Below are 26,940 nucleotides of genomic sequence, written 5' to 3' on the forward strand. Positions count from 1 at the left end.
CTGTACCTCTCCAAAATAATGTCTGGTATCTCAGTCTCTCTTCTGGATTCCTTACCACAGAACATAGCGTCTCTCCTGTATTTCTCATGATGACATTTCCTGAGATCACAAATAGGACACCAGGACTTTCAAATGTCTGTTTTTATTTGAGGTTCAAGTTCATCTGGACAAAGTGAACATGCTTCTTTTTCTCATACTGGTCACAAAAGACGTGCTCTGCAGCAAACCAGAATTTTTGTATTTTTTTTTAAATCTTGATTCAAATTCCCCTCCCAGTGTCTCCAATTGCCAGCAGCAATGATGCTGAAGAGGTTGATCACAATGGCTGAATTTGGCCCACTATGTTTATATTATGCCATGCCTTGCAGGGGTGGGGGGGGAAGTTATTGTCAGCTGGAAGTAGTGCTCTCTGGATCTTAAAGCATGAGCCACCACTGCCTGAGCTATGAGACCCAGCTCTGTTAGCTAAGGCTGTAGCAGGATCAACAATCTCTCCCGCTACTGCTAGAAGTGGACAGAGCACCATGCTGAATGGGGGTGGGTGACAGACACTGCCAGACATGCCAGGTACTAAAAGGCAGAGTGTTAACTGAACTGCCAGAACTTATTTTGACATTAAAGATCTGTTGAAATGATACAGACAAAGCAAAGTACAGTGAAGATAAAATTGGCTCAAAGAAGGATTTCTTCCTAATTTCTTCCTTAAAACATTTTCCATTCTTTTTTGCAAGAGAATTACATTTATTCCATATTGGTTTCCCCTTCTCCAATGCATGTTAAGGTTTGTGTATTTTGTTCTGCTGGGTAACTGACCCTCCCCTGCTATCTCCTTAGCCAGTTTCACCTCTCCACTCCCAAACATCTTCTCTATAGGTTTGCCCCTCTCCACACTCCACCTTCACACTCCCCATAGCACCTTCTCTCCCTGGACTCCACTTCTCTCATTTTCTGCCACTGAAGACTGCTAGAGTCCTCCACCTCGTGACGTTCTCGAGTGTCATTGGGATATTTTCCCTCATGTCTCAGGGACACACTGTGATATGGGATGGCCCACACAGGTATGAGAAAGATGTGTATATTCCTCTTTCCCCAACTGAGAAAAAAGGGCGGATTTTGTCCCCAGAGAAAGAGGCCGGTGGGAAAGTGAAGATCAGGGCCTCATTATCAACATCAAAAAATGTCACCTGCCCCTGTTCGTAGTCCAGAGACACCCGGATCCTCCTGGGTTTATCAGCAAAAGGGAGGTGGGTCCCCTCAGGGGAAGTGTAAGCCACCAACCACCCTGCCCCGCTCCGCCGCAAAGCCCAGAAGCCCTGCTCAGGGCTAACACTGATCCTTCCCTTCCTGCTCACAGACTCTCTGGCAACCCCCAAAACCCAGCTTCTTGCTTCCCCCACCTCCACCTCCCAACAATGTCTCCCCGAGGTGAATCCCTCACAACCCAACACAAAGGGATCATTGTCAAATCTCTCCAGATTGTTGGGCAGATTCTGCCGTGTGAATCCCCATCTCACGCTTTCTGATCCTCAGAGAGGACGAGTCGGGGATGAGCCGTGTCTGGATCCAGAGTCACATTCACTGAGGATAGAGAGAATCAGAGCGTTAGAGGCAGAGCTCAGCCCTGGGGGAGGCTGGGGGCCATTTCTCACACTCCCTGGCAGCTCTGTTCCAACTGGAACACTGCCTGATTTTCTGCTTCTGTCACAGGGAGCTGCCTCCCTGGTTGGCTGGGCAGGGATCTCACTGCAGCTTCCATCCTACAATCAATAGGGGTACTGTTGTAGCTGCTGTTATGAGTGCAGATCCCTTCAAGCTGCTCCTTGTTCCCCCTGTGGGGCTGCCACACTCCTAGCTGCAGAGACAGAGCTGAGAGGTAGCAGAGCTGGAGTTGCCTACAACATTCAGTGAAGCCACCAGCAATACCTGGGGCAGGGAAAACAGCCGAGGAAGTGGCACAGGGGAAAGATCCTTTCCCCACTCCAGAAAGCAGTGACCCCAAGCTTCTCTTCCAATCCTAAGGTAAAGAGAGAGAGCAGGGGAGAGTCCAGGAAGGGGACTGAAGGATGTAGCAGACCTTGAGAAGCAAGACTCTGTGCTCATTTACCCCAATGCTCTGTCAGAAGCAGAGGGACAGAATTAAGGTTGTTTGAGTGCTAGCTGAGTCTGTTACTGTGGGAATTTAACTGATGATTGCCTTAAAATTTAATTTTTTATGTTTTCTTTTTAATTTCAGTGGGGTGTTTTGCTCTGTTTCAGCTTAATTTGTATTTAGGGAATTTATAAATTAATTAGGATTTTTGTGAGAATTTTACCAGATTTTGAAGAAAAAAATCCACGTGAGGACTTACCTTTCTCATCTGGTCCCATAGATTGAAATATTTTTTTCTCTAATTCAGTTGTCAGATTGTCTGGAAAAAAAAATGTTGACAGAAATCAGATATTATGTCGATACATTTGTAATTTTATCCCCTCTATTAACAAACTTGTCTTTTGGAGGCCCATAGATAGGAGCATAGAAAGAAACAGACAGAGATTGAGAAATGAAGAAAGACAATTTTTTCTAGTGAGGCCGGATTAAAATTAAACAATTTTTCATTTCTAGTTCCCCATTCGTTCTAGCATCCCATAGATTTAAAATGCCAGAGGGGCCCATTAGGATGATGTAGTCTGACTATCTGCAGAACTCAGGCTAGAGAACATCACCCAGTTATTCCCACTTGGGTTTCAATAACTTGTGGCTGGACTATAGCATTCTCTCTTCTGCTGATGGAGAACCCACCCCAGCCCCATGTTAAATTGTTCCACTGAGGAAGAACATTGGATTATTTTTAGGGCTGTCAAGCGATTAAAAAAATTAATCACAATTGTGAGATTAAAAAAAATAATTGCGATTAATCTCAGTTTTAATTGCACTGTTAAATAATATATCATTTATTTAAATATTTTGGATTATTTCTATATTTTCAAATATATTGATTTCAGTTACAGCACAGAATGCAAAGTGTACAGTGCTCACTTTATATTATTATTTTTGATTAAATATTTGCACTATAAAAAAAGAACAAGAGAAACAGTTTTTTTCAATTCACCTCATACAAGTACTGTAGTGCAATCTCTTTATGGGGAATTGAAAAATACTATTTCTTTTATCTTTTTACAGTGCAAATAATAATATAAAGTGAGCACTGTACAGCTTGTATTCTGTGTTGTAATTGAAATCAATATATTTGAAAATGTAGAAAACATCCAAAAATATTTATAAAATTTAAAGTGGTATTCTATTATTGTTTAACACTCCGAATAAAGCGATTAAATCACAATTATTTTTTTAATCGAGTTAAGGGATTAATTTGTTTTGAGTTGTGTTAACTGTGATCGACAGCCCTAATTATTTTACAGTTATGTCTTATTTTGTTTTATTGTTAGTTATTTGTTAATATAGCAGAAGTGAAGCAAGGCACGTTACAGACAGAGAGGAGCAGATAGGGACAAAATACACAGAGAGACTCTGGAGCAAAAATGGAGACAGCTTTGGTGAGGGGAAGCATGGTCCAGTGGTTAGGGCATTAGCCATGGACTTGGGAGATCTAGGTTTAGTTTCTCTGCTTCGCTCTAGACTTCCTGTGTAGTCTTGGAACGCTGTGGGTACATGTGCACTGCAAACTAAGGTATAACTGTAACATGGGTAGGCTAGCTAACATGGACAACAAGAGTAATTAAGATGTGGTCGCATGGACTTCAGCATGGGCTCCCCACCCAGTACAAGCCTGCTGGGGGCCCTAGTTATGTACTCAGGTTGCTGGTCCATGGTGCTGTGTTTTCACAGCTACTGTTACCTGCGCTTGGCAGATTAAAGGTACATGGTGCATCAATGCACACTACAGGAGCGTAATTTCTAAAGTGTACTAATGTGTGTTGCACAATAAGTGGTGTGTGCAGACCCTGCTGGTGCACACTAAAACGCTCCTAGTGTGCTTTAGTGAACTATTGTTTCAAACTGCATTACGTTAGAGTGCTCTAGGAAACATTTAGTGTGCACCAGCAGGGTCTGCATGGACCAATTAGTGCACAACAGAGCATTGGTGCGTTTTAGAAATCAGCCCTCTTCTGTGCATTGCTACAGCATGTAGACATGCCCTGGAGCTAGCACAGGTATACCTGTCCATGCTACAGTTCCACCTTAGTTTGTGGTGTAGCCATACCCTTAGTCACTCTGTGTCTCAGTTCCCCATCTGTACAGAAAGAGATAATAGCATTTCCCTATCTCACAGGAGTGCTGTGAGGATACATACACTGAACTGTGAGGGGCTCAGACACCAGGATAATGGGGGACAGACAAGTGTTAACTACCCTGACTGTGAGTAGCCAGAAAGGAAAGAGAACCCAGAACATAAAAAAAGAACGGCCATACTGGGTCATACCAAAGTTCCATCTAACCCAGTTTCCTATCTTCTGACAATGGCCAATCCCAGGTGCTTCAGGGAATGAACAGAACAGGCAATTATCAAGTGATCCATCCCCTGTGGTCCATTCCCAGCTTTTGGCAAACAGAGGTTAGGAACACAATCCCTGCCCATCCTGGCTAATAGCCTTTGATAGACCTATCCTCCATGAATTTATCTAGTTATTTTGTGAACCCTGTTATAGTTTTGGCCTTCACAACATCCTCTGGCAAAGAGTTCCACAGAGGCTGACTGTGCGTTGTGTGAAGAAATACTTCCTTTTGTTTGCTTTAAACCTTCTGCCTATTAATTTCATTTGGTGACTCCTAGTTCTTGTGCTATGAGAAGGAGTAAACAACACTTCCTTATTTACTTTCTCCACACCAGTCATGATGTTATAGACCTCAGTCATATTCCCCCTTAGTCATCTCTTTTCCAAGCTGAAAATTCCCAGTCTTATTAATCTCTCCTCATATGGAAGCTGTTCCATGACCCTAATAATTTTTCTTGCCCTTTTCTGAACCTTTTCCAATTCCAGTATAACTTTTTTGAGATGGGGCAACCACATCTGCATGCAGTATTCACAATGTGGGTGTACCATGGATTTATATAGAGGCAATATGATATTTTCTGTCTTATCTTTTTCTTTCTTAATGATTCCCAACATTCTGTTCCCCTTTTTGACTGCTGCTGCACATTGAGTGGATGTTTTCAGGGAACTATCCACAATACCTCCAAGATCTCTTTCTTGTGTGGTAACAGCTAATTTAGACCCCACCATTAGATTCTAACCTGTTAGAATCACCATTAAATACTGTGAATATATCATCCAGCTTCTTTCCAAATAAAGAACAGAAGTATTTACTGAATACATCTTCCTTGTCTGTTTCATAGAATCATAGAAATGTAAGTCAGGAAGGGACCTCAAGAATCATATTGTGCTGAGGAAAAATTAATCAATACCTAGCCTATCCCTGACAAGTGTTTGTCTAAAATGTTCTTAAAAACCTCCAGTGATGGGAATTCCACAACCTCCCTAGGTAACCTGTTCCAGTACTTATCATGAAGTATTTCACCATATCCATTTGATTATAGATTTACACCATTGCTATTATCTCATTTGTTTCTACTTTATTTTTCTTTAAATCCTTCGGATTGTCATTATTGTCATAGATTTTTCATGAATATTTGTAGCTTCCCTTATCAAATGTCAGTTCCTTCCCACATCCCATTTGTTATATGTTCTTTTCTTTAACTTGTTGCTTTCACTTGCCCTCTTAAATGGATCTTCTGTTTTCTTTTAAGCTCATGACATGATAACCAACATTCTTTAAGGGCTTCTCTACACAGAGTTAGTACACATTGAAATGGCTGACACGCAAAATGCAAACCCTTAATGCGCACTAAATCTCCATTAGCTGCACAATCTGTACTACTGTGCTACTTTCATGATATTATCATCACTGATTTTAAGATGTGGGAATCAAGATTCCAAGGTTTCAAGATTTGACACAGAGAGGCTAACGTCCAAAATTTCCAGCATAATTTCTAAAGAGAAGATCTTGCTAACTTGTGCATGTGCCTAACTTTAAGGAAATGAGTAGTCCCACTGAATCCTTCTAGCTCCCCTTCTCGGTACCTTTGAATTCCCCCTGAGTCTCCATTAGAGCATCACTTTGGTTATAAGTATTGAGGCTCTCAGACAGTTCAGGAGAAATCTCCACTTGGTGCTGGAGCTTCGCCTCCACATGCCTAGAGAAAATAATAAGACTGTTATTCATGACAGAGAAAGTTACTGGCCTAAGGAGACTAGGGAATGAATTACTTGGTTTACGCCAGCCTTAGAGCGAGTATAGCTCAGGCAATTGCAGTGTAGGCTTTTCCCATGGTGTCCCATCATGATACCTCAACCTTACCCATGAGAATCCAGCTCTAGGGATAAGAAAAAAATTCAGTCTCCAAAGCCAATTTACTTTTGAGCTCTGTGTTTTTCCGAATAATATGAGAGGACCTCTTCAAAGGCAGCAAAGACAATTTGGTGCCTATCTCCCCCTTTCATCCTTAAAAATCTCTCACTCTCTGTTATCATATTTCTGGTGCTCTTTTTTTCTGTGGACACCTGCCCACCGGGTACTGGAGTAAGACCCCCCAGTTCTGCTCCCTAGTATACTTCACAATTCTCTAAACATTCTGGATCCCTGCTGAGTTGGGCAGGATCCAGTGGCCTATAGGTGAAAAGCCCATATTTCATCCCTGGACTCCCAAGGAAGACAGTCCTCCAAGGATGGACTTTACTGGGAAAATATTTCATGTTAATAACCCTTCCCATCCTACTGACATTTAAGGAGATGACACCTACCTGCTCAAGACGCTGCTGTCCTCCTAGAGGAGAGAGAAAGAGAGAGGGAAGCTCAATGTATATGCTGTAGTTAGCAAAAATTTAGTTCTTAAAATCAGATCTTTGTGGTTATTGTTATGGTGAAGTTTTGTTATGGATGGATACAGTGCTCCGAGTCTCTCAAGACATTATGAAAAGTGCAGAGTTAAAGTCGGTGGTGTTTGCTATGACTTTCCAGACTCTGAGTAGCTTCTTCACATTTAACACTGTATTTCTGGTTGTTTAATGTTTTTGTTTGTTTCTTTCTTACAATGTTTTTGAAGGATTTTTACTCTTAATTGAGAAATTTGTAATATCAACCATGACTTCACCTTAACATATATATTTGTCTGAGGATCATTGGTTGAATTAATAATGAAGTCTGGTAGAAGGGCAGATCTTCAACATAACCACCCATTGCCTTTTCTATTTGGTGATTTTATCCATGGAAAAAGAGTATCATTGACTCTGGGCTACAGCAGATTTGGGGGGGCCTCACAGGTCTGTTTCACATTTGGAGCAGAAACGGGTGATGTGGAGCCAGGTATTTTTGGGATGTTATTTATTTACCAAATGTACACAAGCCCTGTTTCTTCAAGCACAGGTGGTGACAGGCTATATCTACACTTAAAATACTACGGTGGCACAGCTGCAGCTCTGCAGCTGCATTGACATAGTGCTTCAGTGTAGACATTTACTACAGTGATGAAAGGCTTTCTCGTGTCACTGTTGTTAATCCACCTTCCTGAGAGGTGGCAGCTAGGTTGATGGAAGAATTCTTACATCTATCTTGCTCTGTCTATACCGGGGGTTAAGTCAGTTGTGGATTTTTCACACCCCTGAGAGACGAAGCTATGCCAATGTAACTTTTCAGGTGCAGACCAGCCCATAGAATTCGCACAGACACCTCCCTTTAGAAAGAAAGACAACTCTGCCCTGCCTCCATCAGCAGTTCCCTTGCCTTTCTCTCTTTCAGCTCTCACCTGAGAGTCAGCCAAACTTTAGCTATGTCTATACTACAGAGTCTATCCCGGAATAGCCCCCTCTTGTAGACTCAGCATACAATGACAGAAGCAGTTTTCCCACCAATATATGAATACCACCTCCCTGAACAACATGAGCTACGCCGACAGAAGCACTTTTTTGTTGGCATATCTGTATCTACATGGGAGATGTATGTTGGCTAGGGCTGTTGCCCTGGATTGGAGGGAGGGGGTGTAACCCAGTATGTGATCGAGCTAATTGGAACCATATTATATGCATTCAGCCACCATGAATTAATAAAATAGAACACCACATAGTTAAGGGTTAATCTGAAACAGGCTTTTTAGAGGCAAGCTCAAAGGAGAGGAGAAAAAAGTAAATAATTGAGCCTGAAGGAAGATAAGTGGATGGAAGACCTTGAGTCTGGGTGCCGCTGATATTAGAAGTTTATTGAAAGTTAGGAAAAATAATGATCTCTTAGGGGTCATTATGATCTATGTGTTTTGTAGAAGTTACTTATAAAAAGTCTAGATAATAGAGTGCACGTTGGAACAGCCCTCTGAAGCCATCCTAAGAGAGACGATTTTCCTGACACTTTTACTCCCCGACAGGTGAGCAACTGGCCACTGCGTATCTGCCGTTAATTACTCAATACCATTCCAGACTTTAGGTTTAAAGTATTTGGATGTTCTAAACCTATTGCTTATGTCGGTGCTTAAAACTAATAAACTATAATTTTAGATAGAGCACACTTACTTGCATTAATCTTTCATTCCACAAGTCCATGGTCTAGATCTAATGCATCCAAGGGTGCTGAGGGAGTTGGCTGATGTGATTGCACAGCCATTGGCCATTATCTCTGAAAATTCGTAGCGATCTGGAGAGGTCCCGGACGATTGGAAAAAGGCAAATACGGTGCCCATATTTAAAAAAGGGAAGAAAGAGAACCCGGGGAACTACAGACCAGTCAGCCTCACTTCAGTCCCTGGAAAAATCAAGGAGCAGATCCTCAAGGAGTCCATTCTGAAGCACTTGGAGTAGGGGAAGGTGATCAGGAACAGTCAACATGGATTCACCAAGGGCAAGTTATGCCTGACTAACCTGACTGCCTTCTATGAGGAGATAACTGGGTCTGTGGATACGGGGAAAGCAATGGATGTGATATAGCATGACTTTAGCAAAGCTTTTGATACAGTCTCCCACAGTATTCTTACCAGCAAGTTAAAGAAGTATGGATTGGATGAATGGACTATAAGGTGAATAGAAAGCTGGCTAGATTGTCAGGCTTAACAGGTAGTGATCAACGGCTTGATGTCTAGTTGGCAGCTCGTATCAAGCGGAGTGCCCCAGGAGTCGGTCCTGGGGCCGGTTTTGTTCAACATCTTTAATGATCTGGATGATGGGATGAATTACACCCTCAGCAAGTTCGCAGATGATACTAAGATGGGGGGAGAGGTAGGGAGAGGGTTCCTAGACAAATTGGAGGATTAGGCCAAAAGAAATCTGATGAGGTTCAACAAGGACAAGTGTAGAGTCCTGCACTTAGGAAGGAAGAATCCCATGTGACGCTAAGGCTGGGGACTGACTGACTAAGCAGCAGTGCTGCAGAAAAGGAGCTGGGGATTACAGTGGACGAGACGCTGGATATGAGTCAACAGTGTGCCCTTGTTGCCAAGAAGGTCAACGGAATATTGGGCTGTATTAGAAGGAGCATTGCCAGCAGATCGAGGGAAGTGATTATTCCCCTCTATTCGGCACCTGGAGTATTGTGTCCCGTTTTAGTCCTCCCACTACAGAAGGATGTGGACAAACTGGAGAGAGTCCAGCAGAGGGCAATGAAAATTATTAGGGGGCTGGGGCACATGACTTATGAGGAGAGGCTGAGAGAATTGGGGTTATTTAGTTTGCAGAAGAGAAGAATGTGGGGGGATTTGATAGCAGCCTTCAACTACGTGAACGGGGGTTCCAAAGAGAATGGAGCTCGGCTGTTCTCAGTGGTGGCAGATGACAGAACAAGGAGCAATGGTCTCATGTTGCAGTGTGGGAGGTCTAGGGTGGATATTAGGAAACACTATTTCACTTGGAGGGTGGTGAAGCACTGGAATGAGTTACCTAGGGAGGTGGTGGAATCTCCATCCTTAGAGGTTTTTAAAGGCCAGCTTGACAAAGCCCTGTCTGGGATGATTTAGTTGGTGTTGGTCCTGCTTTGAGCAGGGGATTGGACTAGATAACCTCCTGAGGTCTCTTCCAACCCTAATATTCTATGATTCATCACACAGAACTGCTGTGTTCCCATTGTTTTATTACCCCTGCAGTGGGTTTTTTCACATCCCTGACCGACATAGCTATGCCGTTATAAGTTTTAAGTGTAAACCATTGCTTAACTCACAGTATTTTTATCCCAACCACATAAGGAAAGCCTGAGTCTCAGGTTTAGTCTCACTTAAAAGTTGTGCACGCATAGACTGTCAGCTGGGGAATGAAAAAAAACAACAACACACCCTAATGAACACAGCTAAGCCCCCAGTGTAGATACAGCTGTGCTGATAGAGTGCTTCTCTCAATGTAGCTAATGTATTGGGGATGTGGCATTCTGACCCTGGCAGAAAAACTCCTTCTGTTGGTGTACGCTGCACCTACACCAGGGGACTTTGCTGGCATAGATATGCTGATATTGCTATGCCAGCATAATCTCTGTAGTATAGACATAGCCCAAAACTCATTCTCTGGAGCCACATGGCCTTTTCTTTACACCCACTCTGGGCAGCTTTTACAACACAAAGAAGCCTCAAAAGTGTTTACCGCGTGGGCTTGTGTATATGGGGAAGTTAATCAGGAGTTATGTAGGCTGTAAATTTAAAGTGCAATAGATATTCAAATAGCACCCTGTGTGGATATTCCTATTCTGGAATCAGAGTGCCTTTTTCTGTTTTAGCTTATTCCACTCTTATTCTAGGCCCTGGTCTACACTACGAGTTTATGTCGAATTTAGCAGAGTTAAATCGAATTAACCCTGCACCCATCCACACAACGAAGCCCTTTACTTCGATATAAAGAGTTTTTAAAATCAATTTCTGTACTCCTCCCCGAGAAGGGGAGTAACGCCAAAATCGACATTGCCATTTTGAATTAGGGTTAGTGTGGCCACAATTTGACGGTATTGGCCTCCGGGAGATATCCCAAGTTATCATGAATGATATTACTCTCCTGAGGATAACACAGCGAGATAAAGAACGGATGTTGCTTGAATGCCAGTAAACACCGGGACCATACGCTGCCAGGCATTGTCATGCCAGGACGCAGGCACTCAATATTAAGATGCAAAATGTGACCTTGTACCGAAATCACATGTGCTATGTAATGTGAATAGTCTTGTTCACCGTAAAAGAGTATAAGCATTGTTCTGTAAAATGTATCTTTTTAAATAGTTCTCTCCCTTTTTTCCCCTCCCTCCCACAGCTGCAAATTTTTCAAGCCTCCCTCCTCCATCCCGAAGACTATCTCAGATAAGGTGGCGAAAAAAAACGGACGCGAAACAAAATGTTCTCTGAAATCATGGAATTGACTTGTAATGAAAGCGCTCATCTGAATGAGTGGAAGGACATGGTATCACAGTATATGGAAAGATGCCAGTGAACGTGAGGACAGGAGGGACCAACGTGAGGACACGAGGGACCAACATGAGGAGAGGAGAGATGCTCGAGATGAGAGGTGGTGACAAGAAGATCAGAGGAGGCAGGATGCAACGCTGAGGCTGCTGCGGGAGCAAACAGACATGCTCCGGCATCTGGTGGAGCTTCAGGAATGGCAGCAGGATCACAGAGTGCCGCTGCAGCCCCTGTATAACCACCCTCCCCAAGTTCCATAGCCTCTTCACCCAGACATGTAAGAACGTGGGGGGTGAGGCTCCGTGCACCCTCCCACTCCACCCCAGTGGACAGCCCAAGCAAAAGACTATTATTTTGAACTTTTTTAGTGGCCTTTTCCTTCCCTCCTATCCTCCTCCCAAACCCCACCCGGGCTACCTTGTCAGTTCTCTCCCTCTTTTTATAATCAATTAATAAAGAATAAAGAATGATTTTTAAACAATAGTGACTTTATTTCCTTTGAAAACCAGCTGTGGTCAAAGGGGGAGGGTGGGTTGCTTACAGAGAATGAGTCAATCAAGGGGGCGGGTTTTCATCAAGGAGAAACAAACGAAACTTTCACACGTAGCCTGGCCAGTCATGAAACTGGTTTTCCAAGCTTCTCTGATGTGCAGCACTTTCTGGTATGCTCTTCTAATCGCCCTGGTGTCTGGCTGCACGTAATCAGTGACCAGGTGATTTGCCTCAGCCTTCTATCCCACCATAAACATCTCCCCCTTACTCTCACAGAGACTGTGGAGCACATAGCAAGCAGCAATAACCATGGGTATATTGGTTTGGCTGATGTCTGAGCAAGTCAGTAACGTGCGCCAGCGTCCGTTAAATGTCCAAATGCACATTCTACCACCATTCTGCACTTGCTCAGCCTGTAGTTGAACAGCTCATGACTACTGTCCAGGCTGCCTGTGTATGGCTTCATGAGCCATGGCATTAAGGGGTAGGCTGGGTCCCCAAGGATAACTATAGGCATTTCAACACCCCCAACTGTTATTTTCTGGTCTTGGAAGTAAATCCCTTGCAGAAGACATTTAAACAGATTAGTGTTCCTGAAGACGCGAGCGTCATGAACCCTTCCCGGCCATCCCACGTTGATGTTGGTGAAACGTCCCTTATGATCCACCAGTGCTTGCAGCACCATTTAAAAGTACCCCTTGCGATTTATGTACTGACTGTTCTGGTGCTCCGGTGTTAAGGTAGGGATATGGGTTCCATCTATCGCCCCACCACAGTTAGGGAATCTCATTGCAGCAAAGCCATCCACTATGACCTGCACATTTCCCAGAGTCACTCCCTTTGGTAGCAGCAGCTTAGTGATTGCTTTGGCTACTTGCATCACAGCAGCCCCCACAGTAGATTTGCCCTCTCCAAATTGATTCCCAACTGACCAGGAGCTGCCTGGCATTGCAAGCTTCCACAGGGCTATCACCACTCGCTTCTCAATTGTGAAGGCTGTTCTCATCTTGGTATTCTGGCACTTCAGGGTAGGGGAAAGCAAATCACAAAGTTCCATGAAAGTGCCCTTATACACGTGAAAGTTTTGCAGTCACTGGGAATCATCCCAGACCTGCAACACTATGTGATCCCACCAGTCTGTGCTTGTTTCCCGGGCCCAGAATTGGTGTTCCACGGCTATAACCTGCCCCATTAACAGCATGATCTCCAAAGCACCCGGGGCCCGTGGTTTGAGAGAATTCTGTGTCCGTGTCCATGTCCTCATCACTCTTGTCGCCGCACTGCCGTCGCCGCCTCCTCCTCGCCTGGTTTTTCAGGTCCTGGTTCAGCATAGACTGCACGATAATGCACGAGGTGTTTACAATGCTCATGACTGCTGTCTTGAGCTGACCGGGCTCCATGCTTGCCGTGGTATGGCATCTGCACAGTTCACCCAGGAAAAAAGGCATGAAACGGTTGTCTGTCGTTGCTTTCATGAAGGGAGGGAGAGGATGTACCCATAACCACCAGCGACAATGCTTTTTTGCCCCATCAGGCACTGGGATCACAACCCAGAATTCCAATGGGCGGGGGAGACTGAGGAAACTATGGGATAGCTGCCCACAGTGCAACGCTCCGGAAGTCGACACTAGCCTCAGTACATAATAATAATAATAGGAGATATACCAATCTCCTAGAACTGGAAGGGACCTTGAAGGTCATTGAGTCCAGCCCCCTGCCTTCACTAGCAGGACCAATTTTTGCCTAAGATCCCTAAGTGGCCCCCTCAAGGATTGAACTCACAACCCTGGGTTTAGCAGGCCAATGCTCAAACCACTGAGCTCTCCCTCCCCCCATGGACACCCACCACCAAATTACTGTGCTTAGTGTGGCCGTGTGCACTTGACTTTATACCATCTGTTTCCCATACTGTAGACATACCCTAGAAGAAGTATGTCTGTACATGGAGTTATTCTGATCTTGCACTTTAAATCCACATCCTACATACCTACCTTAATCTGAATGAACTTGTAAGCATAGACAAGGTCTCTGAGTTAACCATTCATTCTCACTAACAACCTTCTGAGTGTGGTGTGACAAAGTTCTTCCTCTGCCTTGGTGGGTCCTGCGCTTATTGGCAAATTTGCTCACCTCAGTGATCTTCCTCCTGTGTCTGATCAGGAGTTGGGAGGTTTGGGGGAAACCCGGGCCCGCCTTCTACTCCGGGTTCCAGCCCAGGGCCCTGTGGATTGCAGCTGTCTATAGTGCCTCTTGTAACAGCTGCATGACAGCTACAACTCCCTGGGCTACTTCCCCATGGCCTCCTCCAAACACCTTCTTTATCCTCACCACAGGACCTTCCTCCTGGTGTCTAATAACGCTTGTACTCCTTAGTCCTCCAGCAGCACACCCTCTCACTCGCAGCTCCTTGTGCCTCTTGCTCCCAGCTCCTCACACGCACTTCCTCTCCTCTGGCTCCTCCTGGCCTGACTGCAGTGAGCTCCTTTTTAAACCCAGGTGCCCTGATTAGCCTGCCTTGATTGGCTGCAGGTGATCTAATCAGCCTGTCTGTCTTAATTGGTTCTAGCAGGTTCCTGATTACTCTAGTGCAGCCTCTGCTCTGGTCACTCAGGGAACATAAAACTACTCATCCAGTGACCAGTATATTTGCCCTCTACCAGACTCCTGTTCCCCACTGGTCTGAGTCTGTCACAGTGGTTATTGTGTGGCACATTAACTCTTAGTACAGGGAGTTTTGTCCTGAACACTGAGACAGAGGTTTTGAAGGATTAGATTTGTATTTGTAAATACTGATTTCACTGTACACACACAAACTACAAAAATATTTCCATCAATAATAATCTAGATATAGGCAAAGTAAGAAAAATGCTGCTTGAGAATGTATTTTATTTTAGCATATTACTTTGTATATTTTTGACATATGATGTTGAAAATTTTTATTTGAATGGTTATAATGCTTTACATTTTTGAATCTACATGTCGACTGTCATTAAATAATTCTTGTCTAACCTTTCATTGTTTGATCCCTCTATCATTCCCAAAACGTTGAACATTGAAATTAATAAAAGAATTTAAAATTCTTAAAACATAATTTTGCACAACTGTGAAAATTTAAATCGATAACAGAAAAATACTTTAAAATAAACACTGAAATTACAAAATAATAAAAATTGAATTCTGCCAAGCCTAGTTATACTTCAAAGATCCCCAGTCAGCAAGCCATTAGCACCAATGACCCCCTAACAGATAGCAGAGGACCATAAGTTTGCAACTTTATCCCCAAGTTATCTGTTAGAAGTGTTTTTATGGATCGTCTTCCCTGCTGTGTTTTCTACTAGTGCCTTTCCCACAGGTCTCTGATATTAATCTACATGCCGATGGGCGCCAGGTGAAGCTTCTCCTTGGGGAGACTAGCCCCCTGTCCCACCTCTTCCAGTGGAGGCCCCGCCTCTTCCAGCCAAAGTCTTGCCAGCTGCTCTCAGCCCCCGTGTCCTCAGACAGGGCAGGCAGGGGGACTGAGAGCTTGGCCCCTCCCTTCCATGGCCCCGGCAGGGGGCTAAAAGCTCGGCTGGGGCTACGGAGAGGGGCTGAGAGCTCAGCCTCAGCTGGGGACGAGCTCTCAGTCCTGCCTGGGACTGTGGCAGAGCTCTCTCAGCCCTGGCTGGAGCTCTGAGCTCAGAGCCCCTCCCTCATTCCGTCTCTTCCACCTGTGGCCCTCCTCATGTCCCCACCCCATTCCATCCCTTCCCCGCGGCCTCATCCTCATTCCACCCATGGCCCCACTCCTGTTCCACTGCTTCCCCCGCAGCGTTGCCCCCATTCTGCCCCCACTCCACTTTTCCCCCCCCCAAACTCTGCCCCCCCCCCCAGCTCACTCTTTGCACCTCCGAGACTGGAAAAACTCTGTGACCCCACCACAGCTCTGGGTGTGCGGCGTGGAACAAGAGCTCCTCCAACCCCGGGTCTGTGGTATTACACACCACCCATATACACACCCAAGGCAGGAGAATGTTGGATACTGTTGTTCTTTTTCATCTGAATGCCCTATCTGCCTGAAGCAGGCACATTCCTTGCATTCATGGCCTGGTACCACCATGTACCAATCATGATCTTTAGGGGACAAGTGCCCCCATTCACCCCCAGGGATTGCTGAGCGTAGTTAACTGCAGGGTGCTGACAGTCTAGGTGGCAGTGCTGAAAAGAGGTCAGTCTGTAATTCAGGACTATGGTTGAAGGAGAAGAAATCTGTGAAACTGGGAGAATCTGGTGTTTCTGAGAAATACTCAGAGAAATTTCACCTCCTTAGGGGGAAGAGTGTATTATTAAAAGGTTAAATCAGACAAGCTTGTTTGTTTCCTACCTTGTCCTCCTGGGCAGAATCCTCTGTGGGAACCACCGTGTGAGCTCTGTGTTCCTTGGACTCTCTGCAGATCACACAAATGGCTTCTCTGTCATCCTCACAGAACAACTTCAGCTCTTCCTTGTGTCTTGTGCACAGATTCACTTTCTGTTCTCTCTCTGCTTCAACATGCAAGTGTTTAACTTGCTCTACTCTATTTGCCAGCTGCCAGTTCAGCTGGAAATTCTGTCTCCGGATCTGGGCTCTGCAGCTGGGGCAGCACAAAGGGTCATAGTCCCCCTCTGTACATGTCTCACTGTGCTTAGTGATGCAGGCGAGGCAGAAGTTGTGCCCACAGTCTAGAGTCACAGGCTCCGTCAGGTACTCCAGGCAGATAGGACATACAGCTTCATCTTGCACCCTGCCTGCTGAAGTTCTTGAGGCCATGGCTGCTGGACTGGCCAGTGTTTTGCTGATTGCTTATTTTAGTCTGTATGGGGAAGACAGAATGAGAAAAAAATCAGTGAGAACTAAAGAGGGAAAATGAAGACTAAATGGCTGGGGGAAGGTGTGGAAACGCAATGTGAGGATGGAGAAAGGATGGCAGAGGAGATGAGTACTCCAGTCAGGCTTTGGACGGGGTAGACGTACTGTAAGCTATTTGTACTCCCAGGTACTTCCAACTCAGAGCCCCAGTGAGCTAGCTCTGATATTGGACTTGCTCTACTACTCTAGCTAACAGCACTTTCCCTCTAGATGCCCTTCTTCAGTTCACACTTGACTGAGTGATTTCTGTTCTTTTGCTTCTGCTCTTTAAGACTGTGGCCAGACCATGTGGAGGATCAGGAATTTATTCACTTCTTAAAAGCCACACTGCTTGCAAATAATCAATCATTCTGCTACAACCAGGCGGTGGTTCTGCTTTACCCTGGCTTGACCACACCCATTGGGCCACAGAGTCTGGGCCTGTCAATGATTCATAGTCCATAGCGAGGTGAGGGATTTATAGAGAGAAGAATCTATTCTGCCTTATATCAAAGAACAGCAGATAGGGATATTAGAATTCAATCACCTAGACCGATGAGGATTGTCTAAGGCTGTGGAGATCACAGTGGCCTTAGAAATGCTTGACCTGGAGCTAGGAAGGTGGGGGCCTTTCCAAAGCTAGATGAATAGGCATTATCAGAATAAGAGTGTGACACCCAGAACAGAAGTCACTGTGTGATCCCTCTGCCTCAGCAAGAGGGAGCTTTGCTGGAGCTTAAGCTGTGTCAGCTCCCTGACACACCAGCCTGTTCACCTTACCAGCAAACTCCTTGAGACTCTGTCAGTCTTACCACTGCCTCGCAGGTAACATTCCCTGAACCAGAGTTCCTGAACCCCCTGGAAAAGTGTTCCTCTGCAGTATTCAGCCCCTATCACTGGATATTCACAGAAATTATCAAGACCACCACTTCCAAAGAGCCAGGGCACATCCAGCCAGTTAAGTTAGCTGAGGATCCACAGTTTACTTCAATACACAGCACTGAGGTGAGTTTATTAATAATTTAGTTTTTGATTTTACCATAAGGAACTGAGATTTAAGCCACAGTGAACAAGGATAACAGAACCGGGAAATGGCTACAAAGAAAACCCACTTTCCAGTGTCTTGAACTGAGCACATCACAATCCTGGTCTCACACAATTACTTATTCACAGTCAGTTCTCAGAGTCCTCCGACCTCATGGCTGGGGGACCCGCTTTTCATGGATTGCAAGGGCACTGGCCTCTTTGTCCCTTCAGAGATGGATCCACAATATCTTTTCCCCTTTGCTTAGAGTTCAGAAAGCCTTTGAAATGCATTTTTTTAAAGTAACCACAGACTAAGTTCTTCTCTCTTGCTACTTATTCCTCAGGGAGCAGAAGTCATGTACCCTTTTTGTCCTCTTGTTAATTAGCTCTTTCTGTGGGTTTGATCACTTTGTTTACCTTAGATACAAATGTATTTTCAGTGTATCTGCCTTACAAACTTGACTCAGGCAGAGTGGTAAATTCACATGCCTTGGTCTGAGACAAACCTGTTTATCCACTCTGTTCAAATTGCTCGGTCTGAATATATTTTAGGAACATATTTCCAGCACATATACATAACTCTTTACAAGCTAACCGTACATATGCCAAGTACTAATATCATTGACCAGAGGATAACCATTTTTCATATGGTACCTCACAAGCTACTTTGTGGATAAGTATAGGTTTCCGAGTAGCAGCCATGTTAGTCTATATCTGCAACAATGGGTGAGGTGTAGTGGGTTTGTAAGCCCTAGTAACAGTTATATTTACAGAGCAGCGAGCACTTTGCCATTTGACACTGAGAGGCTCTTAGTGTCCTACAGGGGACATTAATCATGGTATGGAGAACAAAGAACCAATCATAACTAATACAATGATGTCTGCCTGAGCCTGCAGAAAGCCTGAGACCATAGGTTTGGAAGGTGTGAACTGCCCCATGGATCTCCACAGGGTGTTAACTCCAAGATGCCCTGTAGCAAGTCAAGCACCCACCAGCATGGCACATCCTGCTGGTCAGTCCAGGAATTAGCTCTTTTCCAGCACTGAGAGCATGTCCTGCTGGCTGGTGTCTTGGCTGCCTCTGGCCCCATGTCCCTCCCAGAACCCGGTGCCCTTTACCTTGGGATTCTGCCCACAGCAGTCCCCGTACTCTGGGTCTCCCCTCCCAGGGGAACCCCCACCCTCCATGCCCACCTTGCCTCAGTGGCTACTGACAGTTGTCAGCTAGCCCTCTTTCTCTGGGGCAAACTACAGTCTGTAATGGCCACTCACCATTGGCAAGGGGGTTGGATTAACTGCCTCTGCCTATCCCTGGGCTGCACCTCGGCAGCTCCAGTACCTGCTTGGGCCTTAAACAAGGCCTCAGCCTGGGGAGTTGCCAGGCTGGAGCTCCCCAGCTCCTCTTGCCCTTCCCCAGCACTGCTGTGCTTCCAGTACCCTGAGCTCCCAGGCAGCCAGGTCCTTCTCACTTCGAGGATGGAGAGAGACTCTCTCTAAAGCTAGAGAAAGACTGTTTGCCATCTGGACCAGCAGCTCTTTAATAGGGCCCAGCCTGGCCCTGATTGGCTGCTTCCCAGCCTCTGATTGGCTCTCAGCCCAGCCTTCTCCAAGGGCTGGCCTTTAACCCTTTCAGGGCCGGAGTGGGGTGACGACCCCGCTACACTCCAGTCTGCTGGTACCAATAAGAAATATATTTGGTACCAGCAGACTTCTTTGCACCACTGTTGGTTTTGGATCCAACAGTGATCCAGATGTAGGTTTCAGTACTGATGCTGGTCTTAGTGTTGGTGCCAGTGGAGTTTGTTGCAGCACAGACTGCTTCCACGCACCCAAGACTGGTTGAAGCTACAAGGATAGAGATAACAGTATGGGGTCATTTTAATTGTGCAATTCTTTGCATTCAAATGTGTCTTTGTGTAGCAAGTTCAACCCTCATCTATAATAATTTAGTGAGTTTTGTGTAACTTTAACTCTGGATTTCTGAGTTTTCTCAAATTGCTTAGTAGTTGCTTATTGGTTGTTTGTTTCAATAGCTGATGGCTTAATGAAACTTCCTACTGCAAGCACAAAATTTATCAGTGCAGGAGACAGAGCTTTCTTGGCAGTACATCAAAGACTGTGGGATGAATTCCTGCTATTTTAAGAACCAGAAAAGTAATAACAAAAAAATCAAAAAAACTTCTCCATGTGCCAGCTGCACTGCTTTGACTTGCCTCTGTTAACCATATAGAGCAGAGAAGCAATTTACTTTAAAAAAAAAAAAATCTCTCTGGAAAAGGGAGGAGATAAAGTAGAAACATACCACACATACACATGGCAGTCATGCCACTGAATGCAGGACTGGGAGGTGCTCAAATAGTTCAGTGATGTACACAGGATACATTCTGGCTGACACACACTTTCTATACCAGCATAACCATGTCAGTTGGAGGTGTGATTTTTTTTTAACTGATATAGTCATAGCAGCACAACCCCTAGAATGGACACAGTTATACTGGTGTAAATATATTTATACCAGTATAGGTGTGGGAGGAGAGGCAAAGGGGTAGAGAAAGAGAGGAAGGAGAAGGGGGGAGAAACCCAAAATGTTACCATAGAATCATAGAAATGTAGGACTGGAAAGGACTTGGAGAAGTCATCAAGTACATCTCCCTGCACTGAGGCAGGACGAAGTAAAAGTAGACCACCCGATTTCACCAGCCTGTTTTTAAAACCTCCAGTGATGGGGATTCCACAGAATCCCTTGGAAGTCTATTCCAGAGTTTAACTACTCTGAGAGTTAGGAAGTAAATCTCCTTTGCTGCAGATTAAGCCCATTACTTCTTGCCTACCTTCCGTGGACATGGAGAACAACTGATCACAGTCCTCTTTATTAAAGCTCTTAACATAGCTGAAGACTATCAGTTTCCCCCTCGGTTTTGTTTTTTTAAGTCTAAACATGCCCAGTTTTTGTAACCTTTCCTCATAGGTCATGTTTTCTAAACCTTTGATCATTTTTGTTGCTCTCCTGTGCCTCCCCCCCAGTTTGTCTACATCTTTCTTAAAATGTGGTGGCCAGAACTGGACACAGTACTCCAGCTGAGACCTCACCCGCGCTGGGCAAAGTGATACTCCTGTTAATACACCCCAGAATGATATTAGCTTTTTTTGCAACTGTATCACATTGTTGATTCACATTCAATTTGTGATCCACTATAACCCACAAATCCTTTTCAGCAGCACTACCACCTAGCCAGTTATTCCACATTTTGTAGTTGTGCATTTCATTTTTCCTTCCTAAGTGAAGTATTTTGCACTTGCTTTACTGAATTTAATCTTGTTGATTTCAGACCAATTCTCCAATTTGTCAAGGTTGTTTTGAATTCTAATCCTGTCCTTCAATGTGCTTGCAACCCCTCTCAGCTTGGTGTCATCTACAGCTTTTATATGAATATTCTCTACTCAATTATCCAAGTCATTCATGAAAATACTGAACAGTACCAGTAATGACTTCCAAGCGATCCCCGTAAATACACACTCCCAGTTTGACAGCGAACCATTGATAACTACTCATAGAGTACAGTCTTTCAAACAGTTTTGCACCCACCAGATAGTCAGTTCATCTAGGCCACATTTTTCTAGTTTGCTTATGAGAACATCACGTGGGACTGTGTCAAAAGCCATCCTAAAAACAAGTTATATCACATCTACTGCATCACCCCTATCAACTAGGCCAGAAACATTATCAAAGGAAGAAATTTGGTTGGTTTGGCATGATTTGTTCTTGACAAAATCCATCCTGGCTTTTCCTTATAACCCTATTATCTACTAGGTGCTTACCAATTGATTGTTTAATAATTTGTTTCAATATTTTTCCACACACCCAGTTTCGATACCTGGTGAGATTTGGAAGATTTCTCTTTCAAGGTCATAAGAAGATAAGGACATAAGAATGGCCATACTGGGTCAGACTATAGGTCCATCTAGCCCAGTATCCTGTCTTCCGACAGAGGTCAATGCTAGGTGCTTCAGAGGGAATGAACAGAACAGGCAATCATCAAGTGCTCCATTTCATCGCCCATACTGAGTTTCTGGCAAAGAGAGGCTAGGGACACCATCCCTGCCCATCCTGGCTAGTAGCCATTGATGGACCTATCTCCATGAACTTATCTAGTTCTTTTTTGAACCCTGTTATAGTCTTGGCCTTCACAACATCCTCTGGCAAAGTGTTCCACAGGTTGACACAGGTTTTCCCATATCTATGCATGTTTGGGATATGGATCTTTTTTGCAAGCTTTGATCCCAGTGTTCTACGCAGAATCTATCAGTCTCCTTTACTTTTCTCAGAATAGACAGCTGAGACAACTGTTTCATCCCAGCCAGGACTCTTGTACCAGCCTGTCTGGGGACATTTCCAATGGATAAGCTAGAGCCTCCCACATCAACCTGGCCCCATATCAGTGTACTGTGCTATTTCCCTCACAACACTGCCCACCAGATTGTCCCAGGGATGGACCAGGGCACACAGGCAAATGTCCTTGTGAGTGCAAATAATGTCAGGATATGGAATAATCGCATGGTGCCCCTTATGCACCCAGCCCCCCCCAAGACTGTCCCCCAGCCAAAGAATTCCCCCCCATCACCCAACCCTCTAGGTCTGTCCCTCCAGCATCCTGACCCGCCTGGGCTGCCACATATGCCTGCCCTTCAGAGAGAGACTGCCCCCTCCAGCATCCTGTCCCGCATCCAGGGACTACCCCCATGCACCCAGTCCCCCACTTAGGGACTGCCCTTCAGCACCTGCACCCAGCCTCCACAAGGACTCCCCCCAGCACTCAATCTCCACATCCAAGCTTGGAAGGATAAATTTTTATTGGTAAATGTCAGTAATTGTTGATTTCACTGCGCGCGCACACACACACACACACACACACAGAGCAATGAAAAAATATTTACATTGTTAATCATCAGAATTTACAGATAGGCAAAGTAAGAAAAATGCTGCTTGAGAACTAGTTACAGTTTGATGTAAGGATATTTACTTTGTGTATTTTGTCATGCAATGTTGACAATTTGTGCTTGAATGGTTATAAAGCTTTAATTTTTCTGAATCTCAATGTTTACTGCCATTAAATAATTATTGTCTGACTACCCCTTATTTACAGACTCTCCTGCAACTGTGAACATTTCACTAGATAAAAATTGGAAAAACATGTTTAAAACCCACAATTTTGCACAACTGTGAACATTTGAACAAATAAAAATAGAGAAAAATGCTTAAAAATAAACATCAAATGTTATCAATCAAAATGATAAAAAACACACTGAATTCTGCCAAGCCTGCCTATAAAGAGTAGGGAAGAGTGTAAAGTCCCATGGGGGAACAGGGGAAGTGTGCAGGGCTGTGCGAGGAAGTGGGGCTTTGAGGATACTGGGAGACATGGGGGAGAGGGATTAAGCTGTACATTTTGTTGCATAAGAAATGTCACCTTGACTCTGTACGTCCCAGTTTTTTAACATTTGTTGTTTGGTTTTTGTTCTACAATTAATATTGCCCCTTTGCCCCGTGGTAGCAGATTTTGCAGCAGGTCATTTTCCCATTGTAGGAGAATTTGGTGACCCAGAGTCAGGGTATTTTCTAGTGTAATATAATAATCTTTTACCGTGTGTGCATGGGTCCTATTTCCTTCTGTGTTCTCATCATATTACCATGCAACACCTGTTCCTATTTGTGTTTGGTCAGCAGGGAATGACCCTGGTCCTGTCTGCTCCCACCAGGAAAAACAAAATGGAACCAAAAAAAAAAGTATTAATATGGGGGAAAAAATCCACAAAAATCACTTAATATTTTTTTTTAATATTTGATCTCCCATCACTGTGACGGCTTCAGCAGTGCTGGGAATGGCCATTTAATAATCAGAATAGGAATAAGAAACACTTCAACAATTTTTTTTAAGGCACTGAAATAACTCCACTTCTCATGAACAAATGCACAAAATGGGTGAGCTATGTCATGAATCACACCCTGAATTTGAACAGCACTTACCAATCTCACTGTCACACTGACTTCTCTCCTTCATTGTCACTGCCCTTCACTCTCCCTGCCCATCACCTGTGTGTGTGTGTGACAATTAGTGCAACCCACTCTTTCATGTTGGTAAGGTGTGTGCCCCAAGCACCAGGTTATAGTTATTCTCACACTCACGCAGAGGCCCAGTGACTATGGAAGTATTTCTATACAATGGAACAGCTTCTACAGGGGAGACTGAGAGAACTCGCATTAGAATAGCCCAAAGCTCAGTGGTGAACGCCTGCTGGTGAGTGGTGGGAGACCACCTGTTCAAATCCTTTTCCCCTAAGGCAGGCAGGAAGGGGGAATTGAGCCAGGATGTGGGAGACCCAGGTTAAGTGCTTGTTGTAACCACAAGGCTAACAGTTATAAGGTAGGCAGCTGCAGAAGCTCTTCCTCCTGACAGATTTTGAACGGGACCCGAGTGGGTAGGAGGCCTGTGAGTACACTTTCTGGATTAGACTCTGCAGGCATGATAGGTATATGGATGTCTGTCTGCCCCTGTTCTGTAGATTGCACTGGGGCTCTTGGTGGGAGACAGGCATCCAGCTGCCAAGAGTGAGGCAGAACTCAGGCACCTAGGACCTTTCACCAAGAAAATTCAGGTGCCTACACGGTTAGGTAGCTGGGGGTGAACTGCTGATACCAAAACTGGGATTTAGGCACCTAGATTGACTTGTGAATCTGGCCTCAGATACTCTGGTGATGGACACAGGATAAGGCCTGATGGACACACGGCATCTGTACCAGCATAACGAAGTCAGTTTTGGATGGGATTTTTTTTTTACTGATACGGTTATACTGGTACAACCTCCAGAGCGGACACAGTTACAGCAGTGTCAATATATTTATACAAGTTCAGCTGTGTGAGAAGAAGGGGAGCGGAAGAAAGGGAAAGCAAACTAACAAAAATGTTATGAAATTTTTATATAATGAAAAACCACATGAAATTTTTTTTCATTAAAAGTATTTTTAACACTTCTTTCTCTAGATCCTCACATCCAGGCTAGGTATAAATTGTGCTGATTCTTTCTCCACAACCTAGCTAAGATGCAGTCTCTTCCATCCACACACACAGCTGAAATGCTTATCCAAGCTCTCATTACTGTGTATCTCAATTGCCATAACATCCTTTTCTTTGTCCTTGACAATGCCACCTGGCCTGCTCATGTCCACTCAGAATGCTGCTGCAAAGTCATTCTCTTAACCCACCACTTTGCCCATGTCACCCTTCTCTTTGCATCCCTCCACTGATTCCCCCTTCTCTACCACATCAAACATAATCTGCTTGTCTTCATTTTCAAGGCCCTTTCTGACTTATCTCCACCCAATTATCATCTCTCATTCACTATTAAAAGGTCGACTCCCACCTCCAATCAGCCCATGGGACCAGCCTCCATCACCCCCTTGTTACATTGCAAATAAGCACCTTCATGCTTCCTCCCATGTTGCCCCTCAGGTCTGAGAGGAACTACCCATAAACATCCACAAAACTCCCTCTTTCTTCTCCTTCAAATCTCTGCTTACAACTCTTCTTTGCCCTGATGTCTACAAAAGGCTGGACAACAGTTAGGCCACAGGTGTTCCAAGACCACCACCTTTCCTGCTGAGCAGTGCTGTCTCTTTGCTTCCTTGTGCTACCCTATCTGGCTGGCTGTACCCAGCTGTTGGCTTAGACTGTACGCTCTCCGGTGCAGGGACCATCATTTCATTCTGTTTGTATCGCACCTACCACAGTGGAGTCCTGGTCCATAAGTTGGACTCCTAGACACTATGCTAATAAAAATAACAGAGAAATAATAAAATAATAATGTAGCTAATACCTACTTCCAGGCCCCTTTACGCTGCCAGAGTGGTATGAAGGGGCTTCAGTGTAACTGACAACCAGGCCCACTTTTCAACTCAATGTTGTCTGAGGTGGGTCAATGGCCAGATATAAGGGACCACTGAAATTGAAAAGGTATCCATTACAATGTGGTCATCTAGCCCACCTGAAGCCTATAAGCTTTGGCAGACAAGCTGTTGGGGGATGAGAGGGGAGCTGAAGGGCTAGCAGCCAGACATAAACAAGGGATTCTTTATGCAGAGATCTTTACTCAGCTTTCTCTGAATATCTAGAAAAGCTTATACTGTACATCTGGGATTTTCAATGGAGTCTGAGGGAGGGAGGTACCCCACTCTGATGGAATTTCAATACTTATAAAGAAATCCCCATTCTTATCTGGCTTATCATGACAAATCCCAAAGGGAAATGGCTGCCTTGCAGATTGAACTCTACCACATCAATCTTTACCTAAATCTTAAACATGGCCCAGCTGGATATTCAGTTTAAGTCCATGAGTGGTAATCTTATTATACCATTTTTGTTGGCCATGTGATCACTGGCTGTGTTGCAGCATTCTATGGGAAACATGTGTTGGAATTCCTCAATATTCCAGTCTAATAATATATCCATGCCTTAAAAGCCATCAAAACCAATGGAGATGATTATTGGATTCAGCTTTAAACATCCTTCAATACTTTATTGACATAACTGTTTTAATTATGACTGAGAAAAAGGCAGAGAGGAAAGAAACACACAGAGATCTTTAATAAAACGTAGTTGGGAAATCCTATGAGTTGAGATTAGGTGTATGGGGGCTGGTCAGTGACAATGTTTCTGATTATTAGTGTGTGTTTGAGTGATGTGTTCACGTTACTTTAACAAAGAGGTTTATATGTGAATTTTCTCTTAATTTTAATAAAGCTCACCCTTTGTATATGACAACAATCACTTCCAATACTCCCTCTCCATTTCAGATGGCAGAGCATCTGGAGGGAATAACAGAATAAGTGAGATGAGATTTTACTTTGTCATATTTACAATGGCATTGCCCCTATTAACTGACAAATGTTTTTATTATGACAGAGGAATACACACACACAGATCTTTCTAAAGAGGACAGATATAAATTAATCTGAAACCTTGCACTTTTATTTCCTCTTTCATTCAGGTATATTAAAGCTGTTGAATCAACAGCCACTCAACATCACAACCATCTTAAGAAATAAGAAAATCAGTAGAAGAATATAAGAACAACCATACTGAGTCAAACCAA

General features: G+C 44.3%; 1 protein-coding gene across 1 annotated transcript; it reads right to left on the reverse strand.

Moving 5' to 3' along the window:
• LOC115654802 (E3 ubiquitin-protein ligase TRIM39-like) lies at positions 1 to 26,655 on the reverse strand. Its single transcript, XM_030569594.1, is given in 8 exon segments — positions 1 to 1,516; positions 1,519 to 1,578; positions 2,349 to 2,408; positions 6,082 to 6,194; positions 6,802 to 6,824; positions 16,264 to 16,732; positions 25,670 to 25,788; positions 26,594 to 26,655. Coding segments are annotated over 6 exon segments (1,176 nt in total). The 5' UTR covers positions 16,690 to 16,732; positions 25,670 to 25,788; positions 26,594 to 26,655; the 3' UTR covers positions 1 to 1,022.
• Positions 26,656 to 26,940: the final 285 nt, after the last annotated feature.

This window comes from Gopherus evgoodei, chromosome 7 (assembly GCF_007399415.2).
Source record: "Gopherus evgoodei ecotype Sinaloan lineage chromosome 7, rGopEvg1_v1.p, whole genome shotgun sequence".
Lineage (NCBI taxonomy): Eukaryota > Metazoa > Chordata > Testudines > Testudinidae > Gopherus > Gopherus evgoodei.